The following is a 13,103-nucleotide window of genomic DNA, read 5'->3' as shown; positions in this document are numbered from 1 at the left end:
TTTAAACACCCCCCCCCCCCCCCAAACGTTCTTCGGCGATCACACGACCAATTTTTAATTAAAAAATTTCACTTCATCTACATTCTGTCGTCTCTTTGTCTGCAATACTTTACTTTCTAGATTTTAGGAGCTTTTAAAATAAACTCACATTCTGCCCCTACAAAAGTTTAGAAAAAAGTAGGATTGAAACCTATACTTGCAAAGGTAATGTTTATCAGCTACATTATCCCAGATTTTTAGTAAAAGATGTTAAAAGTTACGTAAGAAACTCCATCGATAAACGTTTCTTTCCACAATACGAGTATCAAAATTCTCGTCGTCCAGAAGACTGAGATAGAACATTTTCACCCAGCATATGTTCGAGTTTTAATTAAAGACTCTTTCACAAGTATCTACTTACAGCTTCTTCCCTCCTATTTTATTCTTTTTTATAACACATGAATGTGTGAATACGAGGCTTCCGTCACTTAAAAGCTCTCAGTCGCGCTACGTCGACGATTTAAGAGGGTAGTTACACTCTCGACGCGAAGCGAGCGTCGCTGGCCGGAAGATCGGTGCTGTGATTTATCGGGGTGCGTTTTCAACGCATTCAGCCTAATACGTCTCACAGTGGACGCGTAGGAGGAGCAGCGCATCAGCAAGGAGCGGTGTTTAGACGCGGCGAGAACAAAGGGAGCCGTCTGCTCAGCGGCGGAGCCGAACATTAGCCAGATCACCGGATGCCCGTGACACTTTTCTCACCCACTCGGCCTGTCGTTATCTGTGCCGTAAAACCAGCCTCCCTTTCTCGTGCTTCTCGTTTCTTATTAAAAAGTCGCCCGTTAATTTCGCATCTGCCGGTGCGTGGCAAAAAACTAAAAGACCCAAGAATCTTCCGATTATCTCGGACGAGATTGTCGAAAAGCATTCGGGAGTTGCTTTTGGTGGAACTTGCAAATAAGTCGAAATGATGCGGACTATCCGGTGCTGGTATCGTAAGGACAACATTAATTGTAGATACTTTGTGCTCCAGTATATTTAACCGGTCGAATGGACCTGTTGGACTTGTTGAACGATACCCAAATCGCGACTCGATCGTTCGCTAAGGTGATAACAACTCGTTCACGGACTTCATAAACGAAAGATTACCTAACTGGTTACCTTATTAAGTATTGATACACGTTTAGTCAGTCCATTTACGGTCGTATTCATATCGACCGCTTAAACATCTGAGATAAATCCTTCGACTCTGAACAGCGTGGCAACTGAGACTGTGGCGACTATTAAAGTAGGACTTTTTTTAAACATCAGGCATGTACTTACATATGGCGGCGGGTATGCGATACTTGAAATATGCTTATTAATAGATTACGGATTGTTATGAATTTATAAGAACTTTGAACGTGCAAAAATATAGAAGATGCGCGTGGTTTATAAAAATAAAAAAGAATCTTCAAAATTGAAGTACAAGTTACAAAATTGTAATATGTAACGGATGAAATAAGTCTTTGTATAGGTTTCATGTCTTTAGTTATATTAATAAAAATATGAAATTCTATATAGATCCACAATTCGCTTATTAGGAAATCCCATTTTTACAAAGCACAAAGAAGATAAATTGAACGTAGATATCGTGGCAATAAGAACGTAGATTCGCAATGGCATTATAGAAATTCTCTTCGAGATCTTTTTGTCGGAGTGTCTGCTAGAACTGGTAGAGGAATAAACGTAAAAACGTTAGATAGGAGATGAGCATCTCGTTGATCTCGTAGAGTAGACATTGCGTGACAATGATCCCTCAACGAAGGTCGCTATTAATATTGCTGCAGCAGCTTTTTGTTCGATCAGAGACCACAGTTCGTGGTCGATCCGGTTCGAAGGATTTCGCGTGACACAATATTTTCATGAGTCCAAGACGCAGCGTATCACCCCGACCTCGACTTCATCAATGTTTCATACGCATGCGATGACCCCAACCTCTTGCGCCAGCGATACACTAAGTGGTTTTGCTCATAAAGCTGTGACGGTTCGTAGGATAATGTCGCTGGTAAGTGGTCTCGAGTAGTGGGTCGGCTAACATGTTGGCGAAAGCGCACATGTGACCAAGGAAGTGTCGCTTGAGAGAAATGTTTTCCTATTTTGAGGGAGTTTTAATGATCTCCTTCCGTTATTGATCAGAATGTTCTATAGCTTTTATTCTTTTAAGGTGAGAAAAAAGAAATTAATTTATAAAGCGAAGTTTTTATTATTTACTACTACTACTCGTGCTTATCCTCCCATCTGGCAATTAACGACATTCAGCAACATAAATTGTTAGTTTTTGCATAAAATAGTCGGCCAATAGTGTATTAAAAGCTAAATTTGTTTTTTTTTTTTTGTTTTTTGTGACAGTGTAAGTTTCAAACTATTACGATGAAAACCAATTTATAGTTTTCGCTTTAAATTATTATATAACGTTCAAAGTTTTTAGTGCCCATTATGTAGCTTAGTGTTAAAACAAGTAACAGAAATTCTTGTTTAGATGGTAATTCGTTGATGATATCTATATCTCTATATTACCATTGAAGAAAAGTGGTTTCTACGAGAGCCACGATGACAGTATATATTTCGACATTCCAGTTTTATCAGAACCAGCTACGCTACCGTGACGTCGATTCTTTCAAACATCTAGTACCAAAGAAGCTAGCTAATATTAATATCGATTGCTATTAAAATCTCGCTATCTTAGAAGTACATGTAAGTACGTAAATATCAAGTAGGGTCCAGTATTTGTATAATGCATATTCGAAAACATTCTCAGAATAAAACTATTTCAATAACTTACGTTGAGAAGATACATTTACTACGCCGCTTAACTAACGTAATAAATGAATAAGAATCAAAACCAGCCTGCATTTGCATTGAAAAGAAATAAATTACGCTACAACGTATACGAATAGGTACATTTATTCTATTGAATATACAGTTGACATGGTTGCATGTTGCAATGGCTGTCTTTCATAGTAAAACGACCAGACACTTCTTACAAAACACGGATATGCACGTTTTTCAATTGCGTTCCCGGAATTTGTTCAGCTTCATGAATTTCAATAACAAATCAGCTTTTTGCGTGATTATCCTTCTGTATGTAAAAATTCTATCTATCTATTGGCTCGTAATTTTTTCTTTCACTCGCAGCTTTATGTCACACTACGCTGTGATTAATCTTTTCACTCCAAGTATCCTCCATCTTACTAATTAGCCTACATAAAAGTAGTATCCCTCTATTTCCAACAGCCAATCGGCTTAGACGGCCGCCTTTTATACTCAGTTGGAACGAAACCACCAGACTGCACAAGATTAAGAACTGCATAAATTCTGTGTCTTTGACTTTGGGTTCAACCATTTTCGTTTAAAATCACACAGAGTCGCTATACGCTATACATATAATTCCATGGAATAGCTAATGAAACGATCTAGGAAATACAAAATACGATTTCATGCGCACGATCAGGCAAGTTAATTCATCGAGCATCTTTGAATTTTCAAGTACAACTATCGTGTTCCTTATTAAAACGTCAGCATTCTAATACGAATCACTAGAACGTGTAAAAATATGAATAGTATAGCACATGTTACGTCTGCCTTCACGCCATTTCTTTAATTAACTTTATAAACACCGAACTTTATGGCATAAATATCCGCAGTCTAACAACAATCAATATATAGACGTCGATTCGTATGGTAAACGTATTTGCAAACAAAAATTCCCAAAAATTAGCGAATATTTATCAACGCGCAATATAGAACCTGCAAAACCTGATTCATCTGCAATCCTGCATCCGCCCCATCGTACTTATATTCCCCCTCTGAAACAGTGCACTCTAAAAAAGTTTCGAATTTCAAAGCCTATATTTTCCCCCTGTTTTCGACATGATTTGAAGCCGCGACATGGGAACGGGGGTGCGAGCGGGGACACCCGCGTTATTTTTACAATCTCGTTTTGCCGGCTCGAAGGCTCGAGCGGTCTCAGCGTGTCGCTGCTCGGTCTTACGCGCGTGCATCACAGGAGAAAAAGGAATCGTTCGTGGGGTATCGCGTTACCGATCGGTAGGTAAGGCCCTTGTCTCTTCTCTTTTTCTCCTCTTTGGCCGGCAGGGCCGAAAAGGGGTGAAACGTGTGTGCGAGCGCGCGAGGGAGCACGACCGCGTTCCCGGGACCGCCAATAAAACTCGGGGATGTCGAGGATGCGACATGTTGGACAATGAAATGAATGGACGGGTCCCGTTGAAATAATTATGCCACCGATCTGAAAAATATTTTCTGGATCCCTTTTCACGGAATCTGCCGTTTCGTCGATCGAATGCCATTTGTTGCTGCGGTTACTATGGTCGAAAATGTTGAAATTTAAAAGTTCATGATAATTTATAAGTCTACGATCATTTTGATCTTGGAACATTGGACCGCTTTTCGGAAAGTGCCTTTCGCTTTTTCTATAATCATCGATATAGTATGTTGGCGAAATAGATTTTTGTTCTGATGGTTTATTTGCAGAGGTAAAAAGTTTTAAGTATAGGATACCTAATTTTAATCTGTGTCCTACATTTTACAATAGTTAGCGATAAATATTATGATGACTTTTATCGCGTAAAACAACTAAGTATATAATTTAACCTAAATTCTTATCGGCGCCTTGCGATCCAATTGAGGGTTAACAAAATTTTAAGCACGATAACGAAACTGACGCATGTCCTTTGAATGATCAGCCTGTCGATCTTCTTTTTACGCCCACACACACTCGTCAACGAACGTCAGCACATATGCACGAAGATTGACGTACATGGCAGGTTGGCTGCGATCCGTACGATCGATCGAAGCTGTCGATGAAGCGGAGAGAGGCAGTTTAATGAGAGCCAGAGCCTCTAAGATAAGCATAGCTCTACCTACAGCCTCTGCAATGTGGCGTATTCATCCGTGCATTCCTGTCTGGTTATCTTCTTTTCTGTTCGCGCACCCGTCGCACCCTTTCGATCAGTTTGCTGTCTCCGATACTCCCGTATGTTGGACGCGTGTTTTGACTTTCTCAAAATTTCTCAATGTTAGCTCTATCCTCGTTTGTTTTTATAATTTCCTACTTCGTAAAGTAAAACACTGATTAGTACGTCAGAGAAAAGCATTTTTTAGCGTTAGCGACGAATCCAAACATTCTCTCCGAAATGAATCGAAAAATAATTACATTGAATGAAAAAAACAAGCATCAAATAAATAAGAAATTGAATGAACAAATAATGGATATCTTATTTTATAAAATTCTGTTCTTCGTTCAAACGAAAATTTATTCGAATAATATCGAACACCGCTTTCTTCTCTTGGCTTCCTTCCCTCCTTGTTCGTTCCTCCGTCCTTGTCGGTCGGTCCCTGGATTCGCGAGTCCTGGCCCTTTACTTGTTCCTCCGCGTCGTCCACCCCCGGCTTTTGTCTTATTATTTGGTCGGCGGCCGCACGCGGGCAGGTATATCTTTCCTTCTACACGGCACTCCTCTCGCTGCGATCCACGCATATAAACATCGCGGCTTTATCTGAGCGTTTTATAGCGGTGGAGGTCTCGGCAGCCGTGTGGACCAGCCGCGAAGAACCGGAGGACGAGCCGCGACCGCGGCCTCTCTGCCTACGCTCTTCTTCTTGTGTTTTCTGTTCCTCTGTGCTCTGCTTCTTCTTTGTGTCCCGTATATATTCTCTTCTGTCTCTTTTCTCTTTTACATTAAAAAGATATTTCCTGGATAGAGTTTCCTCGCGTTCGCGAGTTGTTTCGTTCATTTTTTTCTGTTCCGTTGACTTTGAAAACCTGTATTATAATCTTGCTCTTAGTTAAGATGTCCTATCTACCATCTCAGAAGTGAAAAAAAAAGAAACTAACGATTTCCCACTTTCTCGTTTTCCTTCGATTAGTTTAGAATATTCAGTAATTATCTCGTAACAGCTTGTATAATTGTGGCTTTCCTTATAAACTAAAAGAAAGAGTAACTTGAAATATTTCAACATTATTTGAAAAGTAAAAGAATATTAAGCAGAACGTTTTAAGTAAGAAAATATCGAGTTGCATATTTTTCCTTGAATGCGCAGGTATTATCGACTAGTTCCTTCCAATGTAGATAAATAAAAGTTTAGTGGAGTGCGATTTGGTGGAAACGATCATGATAGCGCTAATGCGTATCCTCGATTTGCGCAGAGAAAATGGATGGATAAATTATTGCCAACATATACTGCCCGTGTTCCTGCAATTGGCATTCTAGTTATATATGGCGAGCTTATTTGCAATTTACCTAAGATTACAAAATGGCCAAGTATGTAATTAGCCGATGATCAGCAAAAAAATCTCTTATTAACTTCTTTTTATCCCTACTTTCCCTTAACCCTCTGTAACTGGATGTTTCCTTGTTTGTAAAACAAGTAAATTATAGTATATTATAATTTTCAATTTTGATGGGAAAGATAAGAATTAATAACTAGCTGAAACGGATGGCTCGTTAAAACTGTAATAATAAAAGGTTAAAATAAATGCATACAATAATAACAAGAAAACTAAGAACATAGATACACATGCATATAACGTTTAAATCGCACGTTGTTAAAAATGGACGACTCCTATTTTTAGTGTCATGATTGCTTGGACTTTATCAACATTGATAAAAAAAAGAAAAACAGGTAGACAAATAGATTGTCAGTAAATAATCGCCACTGTAGAATTTGTTAACGATTTCCTGAGTATCGAAGTGTTTCGCCTAGATAAAAATTAGGTAGCATATTAGAACACGGTATTCTATACCTAGATAAGGAAAACGAGAACATTACTGCGCGTACAACTACAAACAGCTTTTGAAAGTAGTTTACTATACACGAACCAGTTCGCACCACTTAAACTAAGATATAACATGTAGAATGCAACTCAAATTCCAAAGAATTAAGATGAATTAATACCGTAAAACATCGTTCGATTCTAATATTGTGACATTCGTGTAAGCTTTCGTAATTCAAATTTGCTTTTAATTGTAGTCTCTTTTCGTTTCAAAAATTCTTCGAGCGAACGAGAGAGAAATAAAGAGGATGACTCGTGAACGTCCATCCCAAGAAAAGAAGCAGACGTTCATCCACCACATGTTGTCTTGTCTCAGTTTCTCTTCGATTATCTTTAAGGATCGATACCGCCAATCAAGAAACCCGTTTCCGCGGATCTTGAGACAGTGTTTTCACGGGGGTCCACGGCTAAGATCGATCTCGAGATCGCCCATCGTGGACCGTGAGAGGCGGCTCGACGCGTCGAATCTGTTGCGGGCTTCGCAAAGCACATCGCGGCAAAAACAAGGAAAACGGCTGGCTTCATTAGCATACCGTGTCTGGATCTTTCCTCTTCCCTTCCTTTTACTTTTTCTTTCATTTTTTCTGTTTTTTTTTCTTTTCCTTTTTACGTGGGGACCTCATCGTTCCTCCGCGATTCTCGCCACTTTGATAATTTCGACGGCTTCGCGGCCATAATTTTTTCCCCGCTTCCTTCTTGGCGAGTACGCCGAATTTCGTAATGTGCTTTACTCACCGCGAGAAACTGGCTTCGAAAAGGAGGACGCGTGTTCTGGAGTCTTGTGGGGGAGGTACGTAGGAGGTACTTGAAGACACTCGATCGTAGAGAAGGGATAAAAGATTATATTATATTATATTAAAAGAAAGAAAGTATTAATACGATTGGGATGCGGTAGAAAACGTTGTTTGGCCTGGGTCACTTTATTTTTAAATCATTTGTTGGGTCGTAAAAATAGTCAAATACATCTTAACATTCTTCACGAGATACGATGGAGAAGAATATATACATATAACTTCTTACGAAAGAAATATCTACGATCTTAAGAGGATTCGAAAAATACGATAATATCTTCTGATGAATTAGATTTGAGTTAATTTGGAATAATTTGAACAATTTGAATTTCAATAGGTATACGATTTAAATCATCGTGTCAATACTATTTCCCGCTCGATAAACTGAATCTTGCATACATTGAATTTCAAAAACCAAAATAATTTTGTATTCTGCATCTGCATTCAATAATTCTGCACAATCCAGACATAACATGAGTTCAGAAAATACATTTCTTTTTTCTTTCGGGGGAAAATCGAAAAATTCCTTAACGGTGATCTAACGTATTTTTTTTTTTTTAGATCGGAAAAGATTTATTAATAGAATTGCACTCGAATTGTGGTATGCTTATAGAGTTTCTTCGTTGTTCACTGAAGGCTTTTTCGACGAACTTACCAGTCAACTTTTGTTTTCCTTCTACTGAAAGTCGTGGTATTAACTAGATAAATATGTAAATTTATTCACCGTGGTAATTTGTCGCACGCATGACTGCTTAATATTTAATCCACGAACGCAACCACGGACCGGCGATAATGTTCACGCTACGAAATTGTAAATTTGGCAAAGGAGCTTGTTAATATTGTCGCGTGCGTCGCTTGTTTTCGTCCTTAATTTAAATTATGTATTTTCCATTTCTATTTCATCATTTTCTTCTCGTATCATGCTTAGAGATTGACGAAATCGTCGCATGGTTGCTTATTCTTCGAACAATCGCGTTCTATTCGTTCGTTAGTCGACTAGAATGCTGCCGATCGCGAGATTAGCGTTGAACTAAAGACCAACGACACGCGAATTTTTCATGAAAATCTAACACGCGATAAATATTTTCTATTTCTATATTTGTACAAGAAAAAAATTTCTTTCGGAAAATAGAAAGTTAAAGAGAAACTGTCTAGTTCGCATTCTAAAACGCATAAAAGTCTACTAATAGCATATAATATACCTAAAAAATGTTTATGATATTATAAATTGGTAATTAAGAAAGTGCGACGTAATATTCATACCATGCACTTCCAACGTGAAAAATGGTTTTCAACGAAAAAATCACTTAATTCTCTTCTAATTACCCTAAGCATCCACTATGAAACTAATTTAATATAAGACTAGAACAAATTAAAGCAATTTCCCATTCTCAATAGCTAGTGGTCACGTTTAGATTTTTATAAACAACTCGAAAATAATATGGAAACGAATCAACGAGTAACTTGACTAAATACAACGATAATTTCAAAACATGGACGCGGTTTTGCTCTAATTTTACTTATTTTATTCGGAACTCGGCGAACACTTATGTAACAGTCGCAAGCCATGATTAATCAGGTCTGTTTGCATATTAGACAGAAATATTAATTAATATACTATGACTGTGACTATTTCTTGATCGATAACCGATATGATTCTATTGGACGTTTACATTTACGGACGCTTACAGTTTATGGTGGATTTTGCGAACGTATAAATTAAACGCGTAACAAACGACTATTTGAAATTTTCTTGTTGCACGCACTGTAAACACGGATATTAGCGATTTTTGTTTGAATTGTTGCCAGTTTTCCGCTGCTTCACATCACTCACGCGGACGTTCGCATCCGCAAATCGATTACACGCGTACATCCGCTTCGTACATTCTACGATCCTAATTTTTGCTAATCCGACGATTACTAAGCTAACGAACAGGTTGTATTTAAAGTGTCGTTGCATACTCATCCCTATATCTTCTTGTAATTGACACGAACGAAAATTAGGAAAAACATAATGTAAAATAACAGGACGGTAATTGGCTAATAGATAACATTTTTTTCGTTCGTTTTCATCATTTTTGCTTATTATGCATATATATATATATGTATGTACATTGCATATGTGTCATATGCAAGACTATTCGAATAGTTAGTTTTATTTCTAGTTTTATCATAAGTGATAATGTAAAAATTTCATAGTGAAAATTTTTACATAGTTTAACATATTCTCTACTCGTACAGAAGAATGTATTTTGTGAGAATTTCAGATTTCACGATACAAAAAAATACTTTCAAGATATTAAATCAGTGAAACATATCACTTAATTGAATCTCTCAGTTCGAATATTAGGCACTCTGTAACAATTAAAATATGGTACTTTTCTATGGAGTTTCAAATTTTAGTATTAGCTTTTAGTATTAGTTCCATTTTTCCTCTTCATCTTAATGTAGCTTTTAAAATTTATCAAGAACCATAGCTGGGACGTTACATAATCCCCAAAGAATTTCAATGCAACATTTCTTTCACAGAACAAAATTCGTTATTCACAGAACTAATAAAAATTACATGTAACAAGTGTAGTTTTCGTGCCTGATGACAAACATGGTTAACTGTGTATAAGTTCAGAAACTAGTATAACCCGGTTATATAAATAACGAATGAGTCCCCCGTCCTGTTAAGGTGCAATTTGCCTATCAGCAAACAAAACCGGGCAGGAAAAAACAAGAACAATGATACGACACTGGCAATAACGTGAGAAGTAGTAACTCACGTTTATAATCTATATCATCACGACTAGAAGCTTCTTTTCTCTCACTGCAAACTTTATTTCTATTCAATTTTATATAGTAAAGACAAATGGAAGATTGCTGTGGCGACAGCAATCTGTTTAAAGCGAAGACTAAACACAAAAAAAAATACACTTGCCTGAATACTTTATCGAAATATCCACTGAACAGCAGCTGAATCGAACGACGAGAGATTCTATTTAATTTTAAGTTTCGTTTCTCCGGCGGTGAAAAAGCGCGAAAACAAAATTTACGAGAGCTAACCAACGACATTAACGTACGCGAACCATTTAATGATACGTCCAAAGAATATTTACGCGAGTTCGATTCCCGTGTAAATTTCGAGTAGGTAAGGAGTGGGTGTTCTGCTCTTGACAGACGAAAATGACGACTTTGGATACGGTTCCATATAAATAGCATTGTATTTCACATACCTCGTGTACACTTTCAATAAATATCTTTCAAATAGTATGTACATAATGACAGGAGAAAAGGGACAGTTCGATCAGAGAAGGAAATTAAGCATAACCCGTAACCGATGACTCTGCCGTAATTTTTCATTCGTAACTTCATTTATAATCATAAATAATTTTAGATTTACGTCGAATCACTTGTTTCTTCCTCGAATGTTCGACGGTGCCTTTAACATATTTTAATTAAAACGAAACGATATAACAACGGAATGGAGCAACAAATCGAGTAACACCGGTTAAGAGTTAGGTATCGTTCGAGTATCGTAATTCAACATAGCTGCCGTCGGCGCGGCGACTCGAAACTAAAACGGAGACTCTCGGCGTATTTATGGCACTGGTTCGATCGTCCTCGGGCTTCGTGAATCACAAAATCACACACGCGTATTTTCTCTTTCGAGCACACACAGCGCAACTTGCAAACGAGATTCAAACTCTCTATAATGGCCGAGCAGCTTCTTGAAAATTCTTCCGGCGGTGTCCAGAAGTTTAGGTTTCCATTTCAACTCGCGTTTCCAATATATAAGATCGCTGAATGGAAAACGATCTTCTTTGATCTCAGCGTTTCATTCGATCGCTCCTTTGATTAATTCATAGAGCTCGAAATAGCAAATACTCCCTCGCTCTTGGTGATCCATACACATCAGAATTTTTCTTCGCTACAGCTTTTCCAGAGCTCGACTATTTGTTAATAGTTCCCTGGTGAGTCTCCACACTTGCTTCGCCGCGTTCTCTAAACCACTAGGCGACTTGCCCTTAAATAGATCCAAGTTTGGCAAAAAATAATGTGGGCATCTGCGACACTGCAGACAGGAGATCAGTTGCAAAAGAATGCCATTAATTCGATCTGCTATGCACGTTTCGTCCCATTCTGCTTCGTGCGGGTGTTTCTCGCACTCGTACAATAATAAGGTTTTCATATGATAGCTGGTAACCGGGTTCCCAGGTAGATCGAGATGTCTGTCCCTGAGAGTTTTCAAAATGCTTAAACAACGCTTTCTACTGCCACCCTGAAGCAAACGATTCTCCGCGTCTATGAACGATAACGCCCAGGCGTCGCCCTCCATAGCGGACTGTTTCCCTTGCAAACCAATGCACTCCTTCGACAACATGTCGAAGCCTTCTGTCTTCACTTCAGCCACGATATTAGGATGTGGCCAAGGTATATGTGCGATGGGCCAGTGAGAAGCTGACCTGGGCCACAGACCAGCGCATTTGAACGCTGGCGTAATTTGTACCACGTACCGCTCTCTGATTCGAAGTTTCACTTCTGTTGTATCTGCTATCATTTTTACCGAGTCCCTGTAGGCACACTTATCACAAGCCTGTGCTACCAGAGTTTGAAATCTCGAACGGATTTTCCGGGCGGACAGGTAGCCGGACGCGGTGATGAACTCCACCCAGAGGGACATGGATCGCTTTCGACCGTCGCTGAGCTTCAACACCGCGCATCCCGGCAATGTTCCATCGTCTACGAAATTCAGTACCCCCATTTGATTTAGGTAGATCACGATCTCGAATTCCGTCGGAGATATCACGTCCAGACCGTCGAAGCGACCATTGTAGTCGGTCAAAGAGGAGATGAACCTCGGCTCCTGTACCTCGACTTCCTTCAGAACGTCTTGAACCACGCGACACACTTCTTGAATCGTCTTCATCACCTGACTCTTTCTAGTCATCACGCGTTCTCCGAAGTACTTGTTGATTTGGTACACCATCTTGGATTGGGCCGACAGCATATCAGCCGGCAACAGCATCGCTGCGGCGGCCTGAAGCCTTCGAAGGCTTCTCTGTCGCGGTTGCTATTTTCTTTTACCGCATTCTGCCTCAAAACTTTCCAAACGATGAATTTTCTTGCGATTTTAATCGAAAGTTCTTCTTCGCTCCCTTTCCATTTGCTCCTCCGTCTTCCTCCTATCTCACTAGCTTTGCGTTTCAAGTCCAACTACTCGATACCTGAGAAACGAATCGAGAATTGACCCCGTTGGTTCTTGAAAAAAAATGACGATGTTCCTCGCGCGTCGCGTCGCTTAAGGACGCCGGTCCTTGCGGCGGAGACACGAACGAGCAGCGAGAGGAAAAGGTGTACGAGCGACTCCGTGCCGGAGCAGATAGTCGACTGCGCTGTCGTTCACCTCCTCCGCGCCACCCGCTCTTCGAGTCGTACGAAGACGTGCGGTGGCCTAGGTGGTCCCTCCGACAGGCTACGCCTTATACCGCGCGGTTCGACCAATCCCGTGA

The 13,103-nt window shown here is 39.4% G+C and overlaps 2 protein-coding genes across 17 annotated transcripts in view; one reads left to right on the top strand and one right to left on the bottom strand.

The window, feature by feature from the left end:
* Positions 1-13,103, top strand: part of LOC100749771 (neurobeachin) — a 418,748-nt gene that overhangs the window by 368,078 nt on the left and 37,567 nt on the right. The window lies entirely within an intron of this gene.
* On the bottom strand, positions 10,791-13,050 carry LOC100750010 (protein mab-21). The gene has a single exon (XM_003491255.4). The coding sequence runs from the start codon at positions 12,617-12,619 to the stop codon at positions 11,522-11,524; it is 1,098 nt and encodes a 365-aa protein (XP_003491303.1). The 5' UTR covers positions 12,620-13,050; the 3' UTR covers positions 10,791-11,521.

The sequence above is a fragment of the Bombus impatiens genome, unplaced genomic scaffold (genome assembly GCF_000188095.3).
Source record: "Bombus impatiens unplaced genomic scaffold, BIMP_2.2 scf_0543, whole genome shotgun sequence".
Classification (NCBI taxonomy): Eukaryota; Metazoa; Arthropoda; class Insecta; order Hymenoptera; family Apidae; genus Bombus; species Bombus impatiens.
This window is presented reverse-complemented; position numbering and strand designations above follow the sequence as displayed.

Excerpts from the sequence above, each read along its gene's own strand:
- LOC100750010 (XM_003491255.4), bottom strand. The coding sequence starts at position 12,619 with ATGCTGTTGCCGGCTGATATGCTGTCGGCCCAATCCAAGATGGTGTAC.